The sequence below is a fragment of the Bos javanicus genome, chromosome 15, assembly GCF_032452875.1.
Source record: "Bos javanicus breed banteng chromosome 15, ARS-OSU_banteng_1.0, whole genome shotgun sequence".
In the NCBI taxonomy this organism is placed as follows: Eukaryota; Metazoa; Chordata; class Mammalia; order Artiodactyla; family Bovidae; genus Bos; species Bos javanicus.
Window position 1 is genome coordinate 49,993,365 of NC_083882.1, and position 19,450 is coordinate 50,012,814.

At 36.9% G+C, this 19,450-nt stretch overlaps 1 protein-coding gene across 1 annotated transcript; it reads right to left on the reverse strand.

Annotated features, from left to right (window-relative positions):
- Window positions 1-7,048: 7,048 nt before the first annotated feature.
- Window positions 7,049-8,084, reverse strand: LOC133261341 (olfactory receptor 52A1-like). The gene has a single exon (XM_061439836.1). The coding sequence runs from the start codon at window positions 8,075-8,077 to the stop codon at window positions 7,049-7,051; it is 1,029 nt and encodes a 342-aa protein (XP_061295820.1). The 5' UTR covers window positions 8,078-8,084.
- Window positions 8,085-19,450: the final 11,366 nt, after the last annotated feature.

The following is a 19,450-nucleotide window of genomic DNA, read 5'->3' on the forward strand; positions in this document are numbered from 1 at the left end:
TTTGAGTATTATGGATCTTTGAACAGTGTTATTTCTTCCATTCTATCAGCATGGGATATTTTTTTTCACTTATTTGTATCTTCTTCAGTTTCTTTCATCATTGCTTTATAATTTTCAATGTACCTACCTTTCATCTACTTGGTTACATATATTCCTTACTATTTTATTGTTTTTGATGCTATTGCTTTTATATATAATTTTACTTATTTTTGGCTGTGTTGGGTCTTCATTGCTACCCAGACTTTTCTGTAGTTGCAGAGAGTGGGGGCTACTCTCTAGTTGTAATGCATGGGCTTCTCATTGTGGTGGCTTCTCTTGCTGTGTAGCATTGGCTCTAGGGCTTACAGGCTTCAGTAGTTGCAGCTCATAGGCTCAGTGGCTGAGGCTTCTGGGCTGTAGAGCACTGGCTCAATAGTTGTGGTACACAGGCTTAGTTGTGCCATGGCATGTGGGATCTTTCTGAATCAGGGATTGAACCTGTGTCTCCTGCCTTGACAGATGGATTCTTTACTACTGAGCCACTAAGGAATTTGCTGACACTGTTGTTCATGGGGTTGATTTTTAATATCTTTTTTGGATAGTTAGTTTGTACCTTTTGGAAATGTAACTTATTTTTGTATATTGATTTAACATCCTCTGATTGAACTGACTTCATTTATTATTAGTCTTACAGTTTTTTAGTGGCTACTTTATGGTGTTCTATATGTAGAGTGTCTTTGAGGAGACACAGGAATTGGAGAGCAAGTGATCTACAATAATGTGTTCCAATGCTTGGTGAATATGAGCCTCTTGAATATATGGGGAATAATGTTACAGGCAAAACAAAATGAAACAAAAGCACAAAATGAAAAGACTCTGAAGTTGCACATACCTTGCATTTTTTGTTATCTGTAAGAAAGCTGAGGTAACTAGAAAGAAATATACAATGGAGGGATCACTTGTAAGAAGCATATTCTAAGACATAAAAGGGGTCTAGAGGATGTGTGCCCTTGAAACAGATGTAAGAGTTAGTCTGTTACTTTGAATAAAATGAGAAACCCAGGGTAGTTTTCAAATAGGTAAAGTTTGAACTGTATTTTCAGAGGATAATTCTGATTATTATTTTGATCTTTTGCTAAAGAGGGAAATGGTTGAGAAAGGGGATCATTTATCATTACTGTATCAAGTAACATGAACTAAGTAATATTATATTAAAATTAATTCCTCAACTCACATGGACTTATAATAATAACAACAAAAATATATTTCTCACTCATTTTTCAGTTTTGTTGCTTCAGTCTGGAACTTATTGTGAAGGTGATGCAATTATAATTAACTACTGCTATTGTGTCATAGAGAAAAAGAGACTCTGAAACTAAATTATGGCTTATAAATCTTCATTCATAAATAACACAGTTAAATCTTATATTGGCCAATGCAAATCACATGATGAAAACTAATGTCACTAAGATTGAAAAATAACACTCCAACAGTAAGAGGCTCTATCAGGCAGGTTCAGTGAATATTTTGAACTAATAATATACTACATTGTTATTACAAATATCCAAGAAATAAATAATAGTTTGCAAGAATATTATTAGATAAATATGTGTTCTGGATATTTTGGTAGAAAAGTGAATAGAAATTGTTGATTTGAATGGGATATATGAAAGAAAGAGTTACAGAGAAGAATTTGGGAAATGTTATCATAAGCAATTGTAAGGATGTATTTACTCTTAGTGATATGGGAAACACTGGAGAAAAATAGTTTTGGATATGTTAATTGAAGATGAATGCCAAATATTCCAAGGCTAATACCCAATGGACAGTTTAATGTGCAAATTGGAGGTTCACATTAGTTGGAGAAAAGCGTGGGGTGAGGGGACAGTGAGGCTGGGATGATGAGTGGTGATGTGGGGAAAACAGTAGAAAATAAAAGAGAAAATGGTATTGTATTGTACCATGACCATGTATAGCTTGTACTAAGAATTCTGGGTTATTGTTGAATGAAATGGAAAATAATTAGATGATTTTGAGCAAGGTAATGGCAGCATTTAAGTTAAATCTTAATGGGGTTTCTCTGACTGCTATTTATAGAATCAGGTAAAGTTTGTAGGAGTTGAGGAAAACTGAGAGATAAAGACAAATTAGTAGGATATTGCAGCAATTCAGAAGAGATGATAATGGTTTGGATAAGGTTGGTTGAAATTAATTTGCAAAATTAGATTTAGACATGTCTTGGAGACACAGGTAACAAAATTTCTGAACAGGTGTCATATGAAAGATAATATAATGATTGGAGTCAAGGGTAATACTTTAAGTAAAATAAAATGTAGATATCTTCTTAGAAAAGCAGAATGTCTCAGGCTTCTCCCACATTTTCTTATTATTCTATGGAGATTATCCCTATATTACTTACTATCTGAACATTTCTTAGAGAATATTCAAATTTCGTCTGCAACTATTCATGTCCAGACAAGCCCACATATTGCTTTCTCCACTGCTGCTGTTGCTTTGACTGGTCTAGTTTCCTGGAAACCAAGGCAAAAGTAAAAATGTAGTTGACTGAAAACTGAGAATAAATAATATGAGCAAAAGTATTTGAAATAAAAAGACTGTGTAACAACCAAAAATAAATGTTCTTTTTAAGTGGACATACAATTGTTAAGAAAAATTAGCACATAATTCAAAGTATTGATATGTTCTCTGACCTAATGCAGTTAAACTCATTGCCAATGACAAAATTGTATGATATCAAGAAAAAGATAATACTAAAATATTTGAAAATTAAAGAGTATCTAAGTAATACATAGCTCAAAGGAGTGTCAAAAAGAATTAGGAAATATTTCAAATGTAATGAAATAAAAGTACAAGAAACCAGAATTTCTATGGTAGGTAAGCTAGTTCTTAATGGCAAGTGATAGCATTAATTTTTACATTGGAAAAAATAACAATGTCTAAATTATGTTTCCATCTTAAAAATATGGAAAACAGAGGCCAAAATAAATAAAAAACAATATAAGGAAAGAAATACTAAAAATAAAAACTGGGACGACCCAGAGGGATGGTACAGGGAGGGAGGAGGGTTCAGGATGGGGAACATGGGGATTCATGTTGATGAATATTGGCAAAACCAATACAATATTGTAAAGTTAAAAAATAAAATAAAAAAATTAAAAAAAAAACTGAATTAAAAACAAAAGATTTTTAAAAATTAATGTAACCAAAGCCTGGTTCTTTTATAAATCTGTAACTTAAGTGACACAGAGAAATCACCAACTTCAAAAACTAAAAAATAAAGAAGGCATATCAATACTGACCTTATAGATAGCAAAATGAGATAATGGAATACTGCAAACAATTCTATGCACGTAAATGTGACAATGTAGATGAAACAGATGAATTTGTTAAAGGAACAAACTATCAAAATACACTCAAGAATAAATAAATAATCTGTTTTTTCCTACATCTATATCTTAGTGAATTTCATTAAATATTTAAGGAAGAAATAACACCAGTTACTTTCAACATCATCTAGAAGCTAAGAGGGAAAGGAAACAACTTTCAGACTTGTTTTATGAGGCCAAACTTGCTCATAATGACAACCAGATGAAAATTGTACAAGAAAAGAAGCTATAGATCAATACTCATGAATATAGATGTTAAAATCTTCAACTATACATTAGTAAATCGAATCCTACAAAATAAAGACAAATAATATGTCACTAAACATAGGACTTGTCTCAAGAATGCAAGCATGATTGAATACTCAAACAGTGAAGCCCACCACATTAAAATATGTAACAAAGTCATATAATTTTATTGACACACACAAAAATAATTTGAAAATATTTTAATATCCAATCATTAAAAAAAAAAAAACAACTTTAGCTAACTAGAAATAGAAGCAAACTTTCTCAAGTTGATAAAGAACAATATAAGTGATGATTGAAGATTAAGTAGTGTCTATTACCAGAAACAAAGTAAGGGTAATCATTTTGACCACTTCTGTCCAATATCATATTTGAAGTCTTTGTATATTCATTAAGGGTAGAAAAAAAAGACATTTAGATTGGAAAGAAATAAAATTATCCCTTTTTGCAAGTGACATGCTATTTACATAGAAAATACCAAGGAATTTAAGGAAATCTTCTGGAAATAATGTTTATCAAGATCCATGTACAAAATTCAGTCAACGAAAAACTGCAACTAAAATTTAAAAATAAGCATCATTTATAATGGCCTTCCCAGGTGGCACTAATGGTAAAGAACCCAGCTGGCAATACAGGAGACTTAAGAGATGCAGGTTCGATCCTTGGGTCAGGAAGATCCCCTGGAGGAGGGCATGGCAATCCACTCCAGTATTCTGGCCTGAAGAATCCCATGGACAGAGAAGCCTGGTGGGCTACAGTCCATAGGGTTGCACAGAGTCTGACATGACTGAAACGACTTAGCATGGATGCATGTCATTTATAATAGCTCAAAAAATAGATCAAAATATATGTAAAACTTATATACTCAAAGCTACAAAACACTACTTAAAGAAATTTTTAAAAGACCTAAATAAATGGAGACATAACTATAGTCTTGTGTTTGAAGAACATAGTTATGTTATCAATTTTCACCAGAGTAATCAATGGAGTCAGTGCAATTTATATATCTTCTTGTATCTTTCTCCTTTAACTAGTAGTGCTTTTAGATGAATATAGAAAGCTTAATTTTAACATAGTCCAATGGCCTATTTAATACTCTTTAAGAAAACTTTGCTTACCCTAATATAATACGGACACATTCCCTCCCATATTTTCTTCTTGTAGGTTTATTATTTGGCCTTTCTATTAAAATCTAAAATAAATCTGCAGTCTGTTCTTTGTATGTGGTATTGTTGTTAGAACTAAACTTTAGAGTAATAAATAATGAATATTCAATTTAACAGCATATATTAAAAGGAAAGAACATTATTCTCTATTGCACCGTGTGATATATTTGTCATATTTAGACAACTGTCCATTCTAGACCTCTTATTTATTGCATTGGTCATTTTTTTAAAAATCTTTGTATCAATACCACTTTGTCATAATTAGTATAAATTTTTGTTTTAACATAGTGTGGTCTACTAGCAGTAGAGATGCATAATTTTAATCAGTTCTCTGAGGACCTGGAGCTAAGTTACATTGTAGGTGTCCAGCTACATATAAGTACCCTATACTGAGAAGACAGAATGTATACTTCGATAAAAATCTGTTAAGGGCATGACATAATTTGTATTAGTTCTTGTTAATTGTACAAGTAATTTGGGACTTTTTGAGAGGCAAGTCTTGTGCTACCTCTATTTCAGAAGTATAAGGAAGATATATTTTACATTCAGGATTGTGAAAAAAATATTCATGAGGGATCCTAGAACATTCTGGATAACATTATCTTCAATTGGTTCCTGTTATTGTTGTAAAGTAAATTGCATTTCACAGGGATATTTGAAAACACAATGTTTTTTAATACTTTGAGCATTAACCAGAATTATAGGTTGACCTAACAATATGGCTGGCTTAGAGAAAGAGATTAGATGAATCAATTCAGATTAAGAACATTCCCAGGATGGCTAGAAGTGTAAAGGTTGTGTCTGTGTTCAAGGCCTTGTTGTGACAGTACAAGTTAAAGAGGTAACTGCACTATGGGGTTGAAGCAGCTGATTATCTGAATAGTGCAGGAATGCCAGCTTTGTGTCCATGGATCAGGAAGAGTGCCTTGCTAGCACAGAACAGTACTGTACACTGTGGTATAAAGTAACCTTAGGTATGCAACTGATTAAACTGGTGAACTGAGAAAGATGGCACAATTTCCATTACCATGTCTGGGTTATTGCTCACATTTAAGGATCCAAATCCAGAAGAATAATTTATGAAAGTTGGAGTGAAATTATATCTGTATTGGAAGAAAGATTTCTCTTCTCCACTTCTGGACATGAAATGAGCCTACCCATGAATGTAGCCATATCTGAACTGATATGAATGATAATACCACTGGGGTAAATGATGATTACAGGCCAAACTAAGCCATGCCACCTGACTGACCATGAGTGAGAATACCTGCAAGCCCATATACGAAAAGGTCAGCAGGCTTTGACTCCTATCATTATTAGGACTGTGTGACTCTTTCCCAGGAGACGCAACAATTTAGACACACATCTAGATGCCAAACACAGGGCTAGGCAGAACTATAAGAAATGAAACTGAGCTGTGGGTTGATTGTCTCTTACTCTGGGAAAGCTCCAACTCATGGAGAATCACCTAGGAATTTCTCTGTGCTTGCTTGAAGACTGGAGTTTTGGTAGGGCAGCCAGATTTCAAGGCTAGCTTACAATGGTTAAGGTGGCAGTTTCATTTGAGGGATGCTCTAGGGGTAGCAGAAATGATGTCAATAGCACCAGTAGAAAGTCTGTGGTAGCAACTGTGCACCTGGACAAAAGCTCCTTCAGCTATGACTGTTGCACTAGGATATCTACCCTAGACTGTAACCAACATTCTCTGTTCTCATCTAGTAGGATATATTAGGAATGTAGGTAGACTCAAGAAGCTACTCCAAATGAGGGACTCTGATTTGGTATTTTTAAAGTTTAAGCCAGGAAGATATGAATGACAGTTTGTTTTTAGTTACTGGAATATTACAGCACTTTAAGACAAAATGCCAAAATTCTGGGCTGCAGCAGAGACAATGGTTTAAGATGTAACTGTAGTTTAAAATACAAATATTGCAAAAGGTAAATATTGAAAAATATTAATGAATTGTCCTATCAATAAATAACATAATTACAAATTAAATGAAAATTAAAAGAAAGCAATAAAAATGAAATTAGAAACAAAATTATTAAATAGAACTAATATCAGTATTAACCTGAAGAGATTTTATTTTATTCTATCTGTAGTTTGTGAAATAAATGTCTAAAAGTTTGAGTATGATGAAGTGAAGTCTTTAACAATGAATACACAGAGTTTAGCCAATGTCATCTCTATCTTTAGGAAATGAAAATATTCTTCCTATGATCTTAATATTTGATGGATCACCGTTATTATCAGTGATTCAGGAAAAATATCCATGCCACACGCTTGCGAATTGCCTTGTTTTTCACACCATAGACAATAGGGTTGAGTGCAGGTGGCACAAGGAGGTAGACGGTAGACAGAAGAATGTGGGTAGAGGGCACAACATGTCCAAACTGATGGCTGAAGAAGGAGAAAAAGGCAAGAATATAAAACTCAAGTAAAACAAAAATGTGAGCTGTACACGTGTTGAACGCTTTAAGCCGTGCCTCCTTTTGGTGTAGACAAAAAACAGCCTGGAAAATAAGGATATAGGAAATGAGGATGAAAATCATGTCAAATCCTAGAATTGTGAAACCTACGAAAAGACCACATGTTTTATTGACATGGGTGTCCTCTGCAGCCAGCTTGACCACAGCCATGTGCTCACAGTAAGAGTGGGCAATTACAATGGATTGGAAAAAATGCAGTCTTTTGAGTAGAATGGGTAAAATGCCAACGAGCACTGCTGCTCGGATTGCCACAGCCAGCACCATACTAACCAGGAGGAAAGGTGTAAGGGTGGTTGTGTGCCTCAAAGGATCACAGATGGCAACATAGCGATCAAAGGCCATTGCCAACAGGATTCCAGATTCCATGCCCTGCAAGGCATGGATGAAGAACAGCTGGGCTAAGCAAGCATCAAAGGCCATGGAATAAAAGCCAAACCAGAAGATAGCCAACATTTTCAGAGCAATGGCTACACAGAGTCCTATGTCAGTGGCTGCCAACACTGCCAAGAAGATGTACATGGGCTGGTGCAGACTGCGTTCTGTAGGGATAATGATCAGTAAAATGATGTTTCCCACAAGAGCCACTAGGCAAACAGCAAAGAAGGAAAACCCAATCCAAAACTGCACATGCTCCAGTCCAGGGATACCAATCAGTGTCACTGTTTTGGGATCCATATATGACATGTTCATGGATTCCATGGATGTTAGTGATCTCTTTTCACCACTGATTCTCATACCTACAGAAGAGAATGAATGAGAAGTGAAACAGGACACTGACCTCACTATCATTAAGACATATTGGACATTAAATAAATAAACTTAGTGCTTTAGATGACAATCAGGCCAGAGGTTCTATGCAGGATGACAGAATAGCAGTAGAAAGCCATCATACAAAACCTTTACTAGAGACAACAGGGAAAAGTCTCAGGATTTCTAACCTACCATTTATGTAAGTAGAAACTATGACTCAGAACACTCTTCTTGCATTTTCCTTGACCTAGAGTCTGGGCTGTTTGCAAAACTGTCAGGCTTGCTTTCTTTATCTCTAGATACCAACCCAATTTTGCTGAAGTGAAAATTCTCCCTAGGATTCTTAAGGATCCAGAAAGTACTGTTTCTATCGCCCATGATCATTAGTCCACAATCCTATTGGGAATCTTCAGTCTACTCCTGGTCCCAGAGAGCATGCTATTTATCCCCAAGTCATTGGCATTAGTTCTCAATTGTAGATCGGTAGGAGTGAGTTAAGCTATCTTACATTCACTTATTCCAATATCAAGATGCTGAACAAGTCACTATTTGGCAGGGCATTAAGCATGCCCCTTAGAGGAGATTAGGAGAAGGTGATCTATTTTTTTTTAACTTTATATAATTGTATTAGTTTTGCCAAATATCAAAATGAATCCACCACAGGTATACATGTCTTCCCCATCCTGAACGCTCCTCCCTCCTCCCTCCCCATACCATCCCTCTGGGTCGTCCCAGTGCACTAGCCCCAAGCATCCAGTATCATGCATCGAACATGGACTGGCAACTCATTTCTTACATGATATTTTACATGTTTAAATGCCATTCTCCCAAATCTTCCCACCCTCTCCCTCTCCCACAGAGTCCATAAGACTGTTCTATACATCAGTGTCTCTTTTGCTGTCTCGTACACAGGGTTAGTGTTACCATCTTTCTAAATTCCATATATATGCGTTAGTATACTGTATTGGTGTTTTTCCTTCTGGCTTACTTCACTCTGTATAATAGGCTCCAGTTTCATCCACCTCATTAGAACTGATTCAAATTAATTCTTTTTAATGGCTGAGTAATACTCCATTGTGTATATGTACCACTGCTTTCTTATCCATTCATCTGCTGATGGACATCTAGGTTGCTTCCATGTCCTGGCTATTATAAACAGTGCTGCGATGAACATTGGGGTACACGTGTCTCTTTCCCTTCTGGTTTCCTCAGTGTGTATGCCCAGCAGTGGGATTGCTGGATCATAAGGCAGTTCTATTTCCAGTTTTTTAAGGAATCTCCACACTGTTCTCCATAGTGGCTGTACTAGTTTGCATTCCAACCAGCAGTGTAAGAGGGTTCCCTTTTCTCCACACCCTCTCCAGCATTTATTATTTGTAGACTTTTGGATCGCAGCCATTCTGACTGGTGTGAAATGGTACCTCATAGTGGTTTTGATTTGCATTTCTCTGATAATGAGTGATGTTGAGCATCTTTTCATGTGTTTGTTAGCCATCTGTATGTCTTCTTTGGAGAAATGTCTATTTAGTTCTTTGGCCCATTTTTTGATTGGGTCATTTACTTTTCTGGAGTTGAGCTATAGGAGTTGCTTGTATATTTTTGAGATTAGTTGTTTGTCAGTTGCTTCATTTGCTATTATTTTCTCCCATTCTGAAGGCTGTCTTTTCACCTTGCTAATAGTTTCCTTTGATGTGCAGAAGCTTTTAAGGTTAATTAGGTCCCATTTGTTTATTTTTGCTTTTATTTCCAATATTCTGGGAGGTGGGTCATAGAGGATCCTGCTGTGATGTATGTCAGAGAGTGTTTTGCCTATGTTATCCTCTAGGAGTTTTATAGTTTCTGGACTTACATTTAGATGTTTAATCCATTTTGAGTTTATTTTTGTGTATGGTGTTAGAAAGTGGTCTAGTTTCATTCTTTTACAAGTGGTTGACCAGATTTCCCAGCACCACTTGTTAAAGAGATTGTCTTTAATCCATTGTATATTCTTGCCTCCTTTGTCAAAGATAAGGTGTCTGTATGTGCATGGATTTATCTCTGGGCTTTCTATTTTGTTCCATTGATCAATATTTCTGTTTTTGTGCCAGTACCATACTGTCTTGATAACTGTGGCTTTGTAGTAGAGCCTGAAGTCAGGTAGGTTGATTCCTCCAGTTCCATTCTTCTTTCTCAAGATCGCTTTGGCTATTCGAGGTTTTTTGTATTTCCATACAAATTGTGAAATTATTTGTTCTAGCTCTGTGAAGAATACCGTTGGTAGCTTGATAGGGATTGCATTGAATCTATAAATTGCTTTGGGTAGTATATTTAATTTCACTATATTGATTCTTCCAATCCATGAACATGGTATATTTCTCCATCTATTAGTGTCCTCTTTGATTTCTTTCACCAGTGTTTTATAGTTTTCTGTGTATAGGTCTTTAGTTTCTTTAGGTAGATATATTCCTAAGTATTTTATTCTTTCCGTTGCAATGGTGAATGGAATTGTTTCCTTAATTTCTCTTTCTGTTTTCTCATTATTAGTGTATAGGAATGCAAGGGATTTCTGTCTGTTGATTTTATATCCTGCAACTTTACTATAGTCATTGACTAGTTCTAGTAATTTTCTGGTGGAGTCTTTAGGGTTTTCTATGTAAAGGATCATGTCATCTGCAAATAGTGAGAGTTTTACTTCTTTTCCAATTTGGATTCCTTTTATTTCTATTTCTGCTCTGATTGCTGTGGCCAAAACTTCCAAAACTATGTTGAAAATAATGGTTAAAGTGGGCACCCTTTCCTTGTTCCTGTCTTTAGAGGAAATGCTTTCAATTTTTCACCATTGAGGATAATGTTTGCTGTGGGTTTGTCATATATAGCTTTTATTATGTTGAGGTATGTTCCTTCTATTCCTGCTTTCTGGAGAGTTTTTATCATAAATGGATGTTGAATTTTGTCAAAGGCTTTCTCTGCATCTATTGAGATAATCATATGGTTTTTATTTTTCAATTTGTTAATGTGGTGTACTACATTGATTGATTTGCAGATATTGAAGAATCCTTGCATCCCTGGGATAAAGCCCACTTGGTCATGGTGTATGATCTTTTTAATGTGTTGTTGGATTCTGATTGCTAGAATTTTGTTAAGGATTTTTGCATCTATGTTCATCAGTGATATTGGCCTGTAGTTTTCTTTTTTTGTGGGATCGTTGTCAGGTTTTGGTATTAGGGTGATGGTGGCCTCATAGAATGAGTTTGGAAGTTTACCTTCCTCTGCAATTTTCTGGAAGAGTTTGAGCAGGATAGGTGTTAGCTCTTCTCTGAATTTTTGGTAGAATTCAGCTGTGAAGCCGTCTGGACCTGGGCTTTTGTTTGCTGGAAGATTTTTGATTACAGTTTCAATTTCTGTGCTTGTGATGGGTCTGTTAAGATTTTCTATTTCTTCCTGGTCGGGTTTTGGAAAGTTGTACTTTTCTTAGAATTTGTTCATTTCTTGCATTTTATTGGCATTTTATTGTCCATTTTATTGGCATATAATTGTTGATAGTAGTCTCTTATGATCCTTTGTATTTCTGTGTTGTCTGTTGTGATCTCCCCATTTTCATTTCTAATTTTATTGATTTGATTTTTCTCCCTTTGTTTCTTGATGAGTCTGGCTAATGGTTTGTCAATTTTATTTATCCTTTCAAAGAACCAGCTTTTGGTTTTGTTGATTTTTGCTATGGTCTCTTTTGTTTATTTTGCATTTATTTCTGCTCTAATTATTAAGATTTCTTTCCTTCTACTAACCCTGGGGTTCTTCATTTCTTCCTTTTCTAGTTGCTTTAGGTGTAGAGTTAGGTTATTTACTTGACTTTTTTCTTGAGGTGTGCCTGTATTGCTATGAACTTTCCCCTTAGGACTGCTTTTACCGTGTCCCACAGGTTTTGGGTTGTTGTGTTTTCATTTTCATTAGTTTCTATGCAAATTTTGATTTCTTTTTTGATTTCTTCTGTGATTTGTTGGTTATTCAGCAGTGTGTAGTTCAGCCTCCATATGTTGGAATTTTTAATAGTTTTTCTCCTGTAATTGAGATCTAATCTTACTGCATTGTGGTCAGAAAAGATGGTTGGAATGATTTCTATTTTTTTGAATTTACCAAGGCTAGATTTATGGCCCAGGATGTGATCTATCCTGGAGAAGGTTCCATGTGAGCTTGAGAAAAAGGTGAAATTCATTGTTTTGGGATGAAATGTCCTATAGATATCAATTAGGTCTAACTGGTCTATTGTATCATTTAAAGTTTGTGTTTCCTTGTTAATTTTCTGTTTAGTTTATCTATCCATAGGTGTGAGTGGAGTATTAAAGTCTACCACTATTAATGTGTTATTGTTAATTTCTCCTTTCATACTTGTTAGCATTTGTCTTACATACTGCGGTGCTCCCGTGTTGGGTGCATATATATTTATAATTGTTATATCTTCTTCTTGGATTGATCCTTTGATCATTATGTAGTGACCTTCTTTGTCTCCTTTCACAGCCTTTGTTTTAAAGTCTATTTTATCTGATATGAGTATTGCTACTCCTGCTTTCTTTTGGTCCCTATTTGCATGGAAAATCTTTTTCCAGCCCTTCACTTTCAGTCTGTATGTTTCCCCTGTTTTGAGGTGGGTCTCTTGTAGACAACATATGTAGGGGGTCTTGTTTTTGTATCCATTCAGCCAGTCTTTGTCTTTTGGTTGGGGCATTCAACCCATTTATGTTTAAGGTAATTACTGATAAGTATGATCCTGTTGCCATTTACTTTATTGTTTTGGGTTTGAATTTATACCCCGTTTTTGTGTTTCCTGTCTGGAGAATATCCTTTAGTATTTGTTGGAGAGCTGGTTTGGTGGTGCTGAATTCTCTCAGCTTTTGCTTGTCTGTAAAGCTTTTGATTTCTCCTTCATACTTGAATGAGATCCTCGCTGGGTACAATAATCTGGGCTGTAGGTTATTTTCTTTCATCACTTTAAGTATGTCTTGCCATTTCCTCCTGGCTTGAAGAGTTTCTATTGAAAGATCAACTGTTATCCTTATGGGAATTCCCTTGTGTGTGATTTGTTTTTCCCTTGCTGCTTTTAATATTTGTTCTTTGTGTTTGATGTTTGTTAATTTGATTAATATGTGTCTTGGGATGTTTCGCCTTGGGTTTATCCTGTTTGGGACTCTCTGGGTTTCCTGGACTTGGGTGATTATTTCCTTCCCCATTTTAGGGAAGTTTTCAACTATTATCTCCTCAAGTATTTTCTCATGGTCTTTCTGTTTGTCTTCTTCTTCTGGAACCCCTATGATTCGAATGTTGTAGCATTGTTCTGGAGGTCTCTGAGATTGTCCTCATTTCTTTTAATTCATTTTTCTTTTATCCTCTCTGATTCATTTATTTCTACCATTCTATCTTCTAATTCACTACTCCGGTCTTCTGCCTCTGTTATTCCACTATTTGTTGCCTCCAGAGTGTTTTTAATTTCACTTATTGCATTATTCATTATATATATTGACTCTTTTTTATTTCTTCTAGTCCTTATTAAACCTTTCTTGCATCTTCTCAATCCTTGTCTCCAGGCTATTTATCTGTGATTCCATTTTAATTTCAAGATTTTGGATCAATTTCACTATCATTATTCGGAATTCTTTATCAGGTAGATTCCCTATCTCTTCCTCTTTTGTTTGGTTTGGTGGGCATTTATCCTGTTCCTTTATCTGCTGGGTATTCCTCTGTCTCTTCATCTCGTTTAAATTGCTGAGTTTGGGGTGTCCTTTCTGTATTCTGGCAGTTTGTGGAGTTCTCTTTATTGTGGCGTTTCCTCGCTGCCTGTGGGTTTGTACAGGTGGCTTGTTAAAGTTTCCTGGTTAGGGAAGCTTGTGTCGGTGTTCTGGTGGGCGGAGCTGTATTTCTTCTCTCTGGAGTGCAATGAAATGTCCAGTAATGAGTTATGAGATGTCTATGGTTTTGGGGTGACTTTGGGCAGCCTGTATCTTGAAGCTCAGGACTGTGTTCCTTTGTTGCTGGAGAATTTGCTTTGTATGTCTTGCCCTGGAACTTGTTGGCCCTTGTGTGGTGCTTGGTTTCAGTGTCGGTATAGAGATGTTTGATGAGCTCCTGTCAATTAATGTTCCTTGGAGTCAGGAGTTCCCTGGAGTCAGGGTTTGGACTTAAGCCTCCTGCTTCCAGTTATCGGTCTTATTTTTACAGTAGTTTCAAAACTTCTCCTTCTATACAGCGCCATTGATAAAACATCTACATGAAAGATGACAAGTTTCTCTACTGTGAGGGTCACTCAGAGAGGTTCACAGCGTTACATGGGGAAGAGAAGAGGGAGGAGGGATTTAGAGGTGACCCAAATGAGATGAGGTGGAATCAATAGTGGAGAGAGTGGGCTAGCCAGTAGTCACTTCCTTATGTGCACTCCACAACTGGACCACTCAGAGATGTTCATGGAGTTATACAGAGAAGAGAAGAAGGAGGAAGGTGACAGAGGTGGCCAGAAGGATAAAAGCGGGGAATGAAAAGGAGGGAGACAGATCCAGCCAGTAATCAGTTCCCTAAGTGTTCTCCACCATCTGGAACACACAGAAATTCACAGAGTTGGGTAGAGTAGAGAGGGGTTAGGGAGGAGACACAGGCGACCTGGTGGAGCAAAAGGAGAGTCCAAAGGGAGAGAGAGCAGTCAAGCCAGTAATCTCGCTCCCTAGTGAAAAATGGGTCCTGGAGATTGGGTTCTTAAAGGTACAAAATTGGTAACAAATACATAACAGCAAAAATTAAAAATCTAGAGTAGAGTTTGGAATTTCAAAAATATCATGTTAAAGAAAAGAAGAAGGAAAAGCAAGAGAGATAAAAAGAACAAACAAAAAAAAAACAAGGTCGTGGAAATTATAAAGAAAATACAGGTACAAAATTAATAACTAATACCAAAAAGCAAAAATTAAAAATCTAGAGTAGAGCTTGGAATTTCAAAAATACATTGTTGAAAAAAAAGAAGAAAAATAAAGAGAGAAAACAAACAAAAAAAAAACAAACAATGTCGCAAAAATTATAAAGAAATTACAGGTACAAAATTGATATCAAATACCAAAAAGCATAAATTAAAAATCTAGAGTAGAGTTTGGAATTTCAGATATACAATGTTATATAAAAGAAGAGGAGAAAGAAACAGAGAGAAGAAAAAAAAAAGTCACAGAAATTATAAAAAAAACTATAGGTACAAAATTGATAACATATACCAAAAAGCTAAGATTAAAAATCCAGAGTAGAGTTTGGAATTTCAAAAATACAATGTTAAAGAAAATAAGAAAAAAAAAAACAAGTTCAAAAAAATTATAAAATATAGATATATGAAGTTTACTGAAGAAAAAAATAGGGACTTTTTTTTTTTTTTTGCAAAGTAATAGGTTATAAAAGTGAAAATTAAAGGAACAATAGAGGACTTAAAATTTGGAAATAGAACTGCCTTATGATCCAGGAATCCCACTGCTGGGCATACACACTGAGGAAACCAGAAGGGAACGAGACACGTGTACCCCAATGTTCATCGCAGCACTGTTTATAATAGCCAGGACATGGAAGCAACCTACATGTCCATCAGCAGATGAATGGATAAGAAAGCAGTGGTACATATACATAATGGAGTATTACTCAGCCATTAAAAAGAATACATTTGAATCAGTTCTAATGAGGTGGATGAAACTGGAGCCTATTATACAGAGTGAAGTAAGCCAGAAGGAAAAACACCAATACAGTATACTAACGCATATATATGGAATTTAGAAAGATGATAACAATAACCCTGTTTACGAGACAGCAAAAGAGACACTGATGTATGGAACAGTCTTATGGACTCTGTGGGAGAGGGAGAGGGTGGGAAGATTTGGGAGAATGGCATTGAAACATGTAAAATATCATGTATCAAACGAGATGCCAGTCCATGTTCGATGCATGATACTGGATGCTTGGGGCTAGTGCACTGGGACGACCCAGAGGGATGGTATGGGGAGGGAGGAGGGAGGAGGGTTCAGGATGGGGAACACATGTATACCTGTGATGGATTCATTTTGATATTTGGCAAAACTAATACAATTATGTAAAGTTTAAAAATAATATAAAAATTTAAAAAAATGCTCAAAGGGCAGAGTGCCCTTTAACTGTAAAAAAAAAAATAAAATAAATTTAAAAATTAAAAAAAAAAAAAAAGAAAGAATGATCATAAAAATAGTAAAAATATATCTAGGACTTTCTTTGGTTTTGTTGTGAGTATTGTGGGTTCAGTTCATTTTTGGCTAGTTCCTTGGTCCGACTTATATTTCTCAAGATCTATAGGCTCCTTCCTGTGTAGTCTGTAGTAACCACAGGGTTTTAATCTATTGCCTGTAGCTTCCAAGGCGTTTCCCTCTGTTATAACTTCTTCTGTTTGCTGGTCTCTTCAGTGTCTGGTTTCCGCCCTGACACAAAGGAGACGGTGGAGGACACTTTTTTTTTTTTTTATTTTTTAGGCTCACTTGTTCAGTCGCTCTGTGGGGAGGGAGGGAGGGATGCTGCAAACAAATAACACTGGCGTGCGCTCGCAGTGCCTCAGCCACACTGGGTCTGCCCCTGCTCACGGCACGCGTAGCCTCCCTGCCCACACTGCTCGGGCTCTAGGTTGTTCCGCCGGGAACAATCCGAGGCCGGCCCTGGGCTGCATGCACCTCCCAGGTCCAAGCCGCTCAGGTTCAGGCACTCGGGTAGTCCTCAGAGGTGCAGACTCAGTTGGGCCTGCGTTTTGTGCTCTTCCCAGGTCCGAGCAGCTCAGGTGATGAGGTGTTTGGCGAGCGCCAATGCTGCGACTTATCGCCTCCCCGCCACTCGGTTATCTGGGTGTAAAACTGGCGCACCTTCCTAGGCAGATGTTGACCATCCAGACCCCCAATAAGTTGTAGTTAGCAAAGAAGCCTGCTTATAGTTTTATAGATAATGTCTCTCTGGGGCTGCGATTGCCCCCTTCCGGCTCTGGCTGCCTGTCACCAGAGGGGGAAGGTCTGCAGCCAGCTATCTCTGTTCAGTCCTTTGTTCCCTGCGCGGGCCTGGTGGTGTCTTAGGTTAGGGCTGGCTTTTCCTGTGGTAGATATCCCACAGTCTGGTTTGCTAGCCCAAATTATTTCGCTCAGATAGCGCTCAGGGTATTCAGGCCAGATTCTTACTCTCAGCGATGCAGCCCGCACCGCGCCTCCCTGCCCAGCCCCCGCTTGCTAATGGCGTGTGCAGGCGTCTGCGCTGCTTCTCTGCTGGGGGAGTTACCGTAGGGCTCGCAATCTGCGAGTTTTAATTGTTTATTTATTTTTTCTCCCTGTTATGTTGCCCTCTGTGCTTCCAAAGCTCGGCACAGATTCGGCAGTGAGAAGGTTTCCTGGTGTTTGGAAACTTCTCTCTTTTTAAGACTCCCTTCCCGGGACGGAACTCCGTCCCTCCCTCTTTTGTCTCTTTTTTTGTCTTTTATATTTTTTCCTACCTCCTTTCAAAGAGTTGGGTTGCTTTTCTCGGTGCCTGATGTCCTCTGCCGGCATTCAGAAGTTGTTTTGTGGAATTTACTTGACGTTTAAATGCTCTTTTGATGAATTTGTGGGAGAGAGTGTTCTCTCCATCCTACTCCTCTGCCATCTTGGCTCCTCCCCAAGGTGATCTATTTTTAAAGGCTTCTGGGGTTGTTGGTTCTATAAATTATCCTTTGTTTATGTTTAAGGAGAACTGTTGCATGGAATAGGGAAGGTGAAATACAGAGGATATTTTTACAGTGAGGCTTTAGGAAATTTAAAAAAAAATAATAGACAAATATTTCAAGAAGGGTAATAGCTAAAAATAGGGTAGAATTGAGTCAAAAGCAGAACTAAGATAGTTTACGTGTAACATATAGCTGGATGCATGATATTATGCTTTTCCCCCACAGTAGATAACTAGTTCAGTAGATAACTAGTTGTATATCCTTCTGCTTTATGCAGTGGGGGTCCGACTTTTCTTTTTAATAGCTTTACACTGTACTGTGATCCCAAGTTGTACTATGACTCTCTACAGTATATTGTGGTTCATTAGCTGTGACTTGGATTCTGAAGCACTTTTGAATATAATGACCAACTCTTAGTACCTCCCTAGTTTTATACTCTTTTCTGTATTTGACTTGGGTTCCCTTTTATAAGAACCTAATCTCAAATTTAAGAAATTTATTTTTATTTCCTATTAATGTCTGTTTCATTAATCATTCTGTAATTTTTGGACCACTTCGCATTTTACTACTTTCTGTCCATGCCTAAAAACTGATTGAAACTACTCCCACAAAGAGGTTTCCTCTGATCTGGTCATATTCATATACCATGGAAAAGGAAGCCATTTATGAATATAAGTGGAAGTCTCTATTTTTGTTTGTCTATGATGTCAGTCTCTTGAATAGATCATATAAGTAGCTGTTTCATAGCCACTTAAAGCACATGTACAACCCACTCCAGTGTTCTTGCCTGGAGAATCCCAGGGATGGGGGAGCCTGGTGGGCTGCCGTCTATTGGGTTGCACAGAGTCGGACACGACTGAAGTGACTTAGCAGCAGCAGCAGCAGCAGCATAGAGGTATAAAAGGGATTTTTGGTGTAATAATTCTCATATGAATGAAAAAAGAATGATGGAGGTACACTGAGATCTCTTTGCTTGTGATCCTGCACCAATATGAATGCTATATACTGTACTGATATTAATACTATAGTCATAATAGTCATAAGATATGGATTAAAGCAATAAATGTTATGACAAATAATTTTCTTTTATATTTCTATGTAGTATTTGGAAGGATGTAGTGGGAGAAATGGTGAAATGTGTGGAAGATGTTGCTAATAATTATGTGTGAGTTGTGAGAAATGATAAAAGCTAAGAGAAAAGGAAATCTCAGAATCCAAATAAATCAGTATCTCCTGAATTAAAAAATTGCCTGAATTGTAAAGGCAAAAATAAATAGTCACACCCACTTGATGACAATATTTTATCAGATTAGTTGTCTAATTATCAGTAATTGGATCACAGAGAGTCTGACAGGATTGAGAGACTAAGTACAGCATAGCACAGTTGACACAGTTATACTTTGGCCACCTGATGCAAAGAGCCAACTCATTGGAAATGACCCTGATGCTGGGAAAGACTGAAGGCAGGAGGAGAAAGGGACGACAGAGGACGAGATGGTAGGATGGTATCATGGACCCAATGGACATGAGTTTGAGCAAACTCCAGGAGATGGTGAAGGACAGGGAAGCCCAGTGTGCTGTAGTCCATGGGGTCACAAAGAGTCGGACACAACTGAGTGACTGGAAAACAAGAAGTTAAAATTAAGTGCTTGAAAATATGAAAGATCATCTGGCTACTAATCCTAGATCCCACCCTCCCACACTTAACTATAGAATCTTGC

Excerpts from the sequence above, each read along its gene's own strand:
- LOC133261341 (XM_061439836.1), bottom strand. The coding sequence starts at position 8,077 with ATGATAGTGAGGTCAGTGTCCTGTTTCACTTCTCATTCATTCTCTTCT.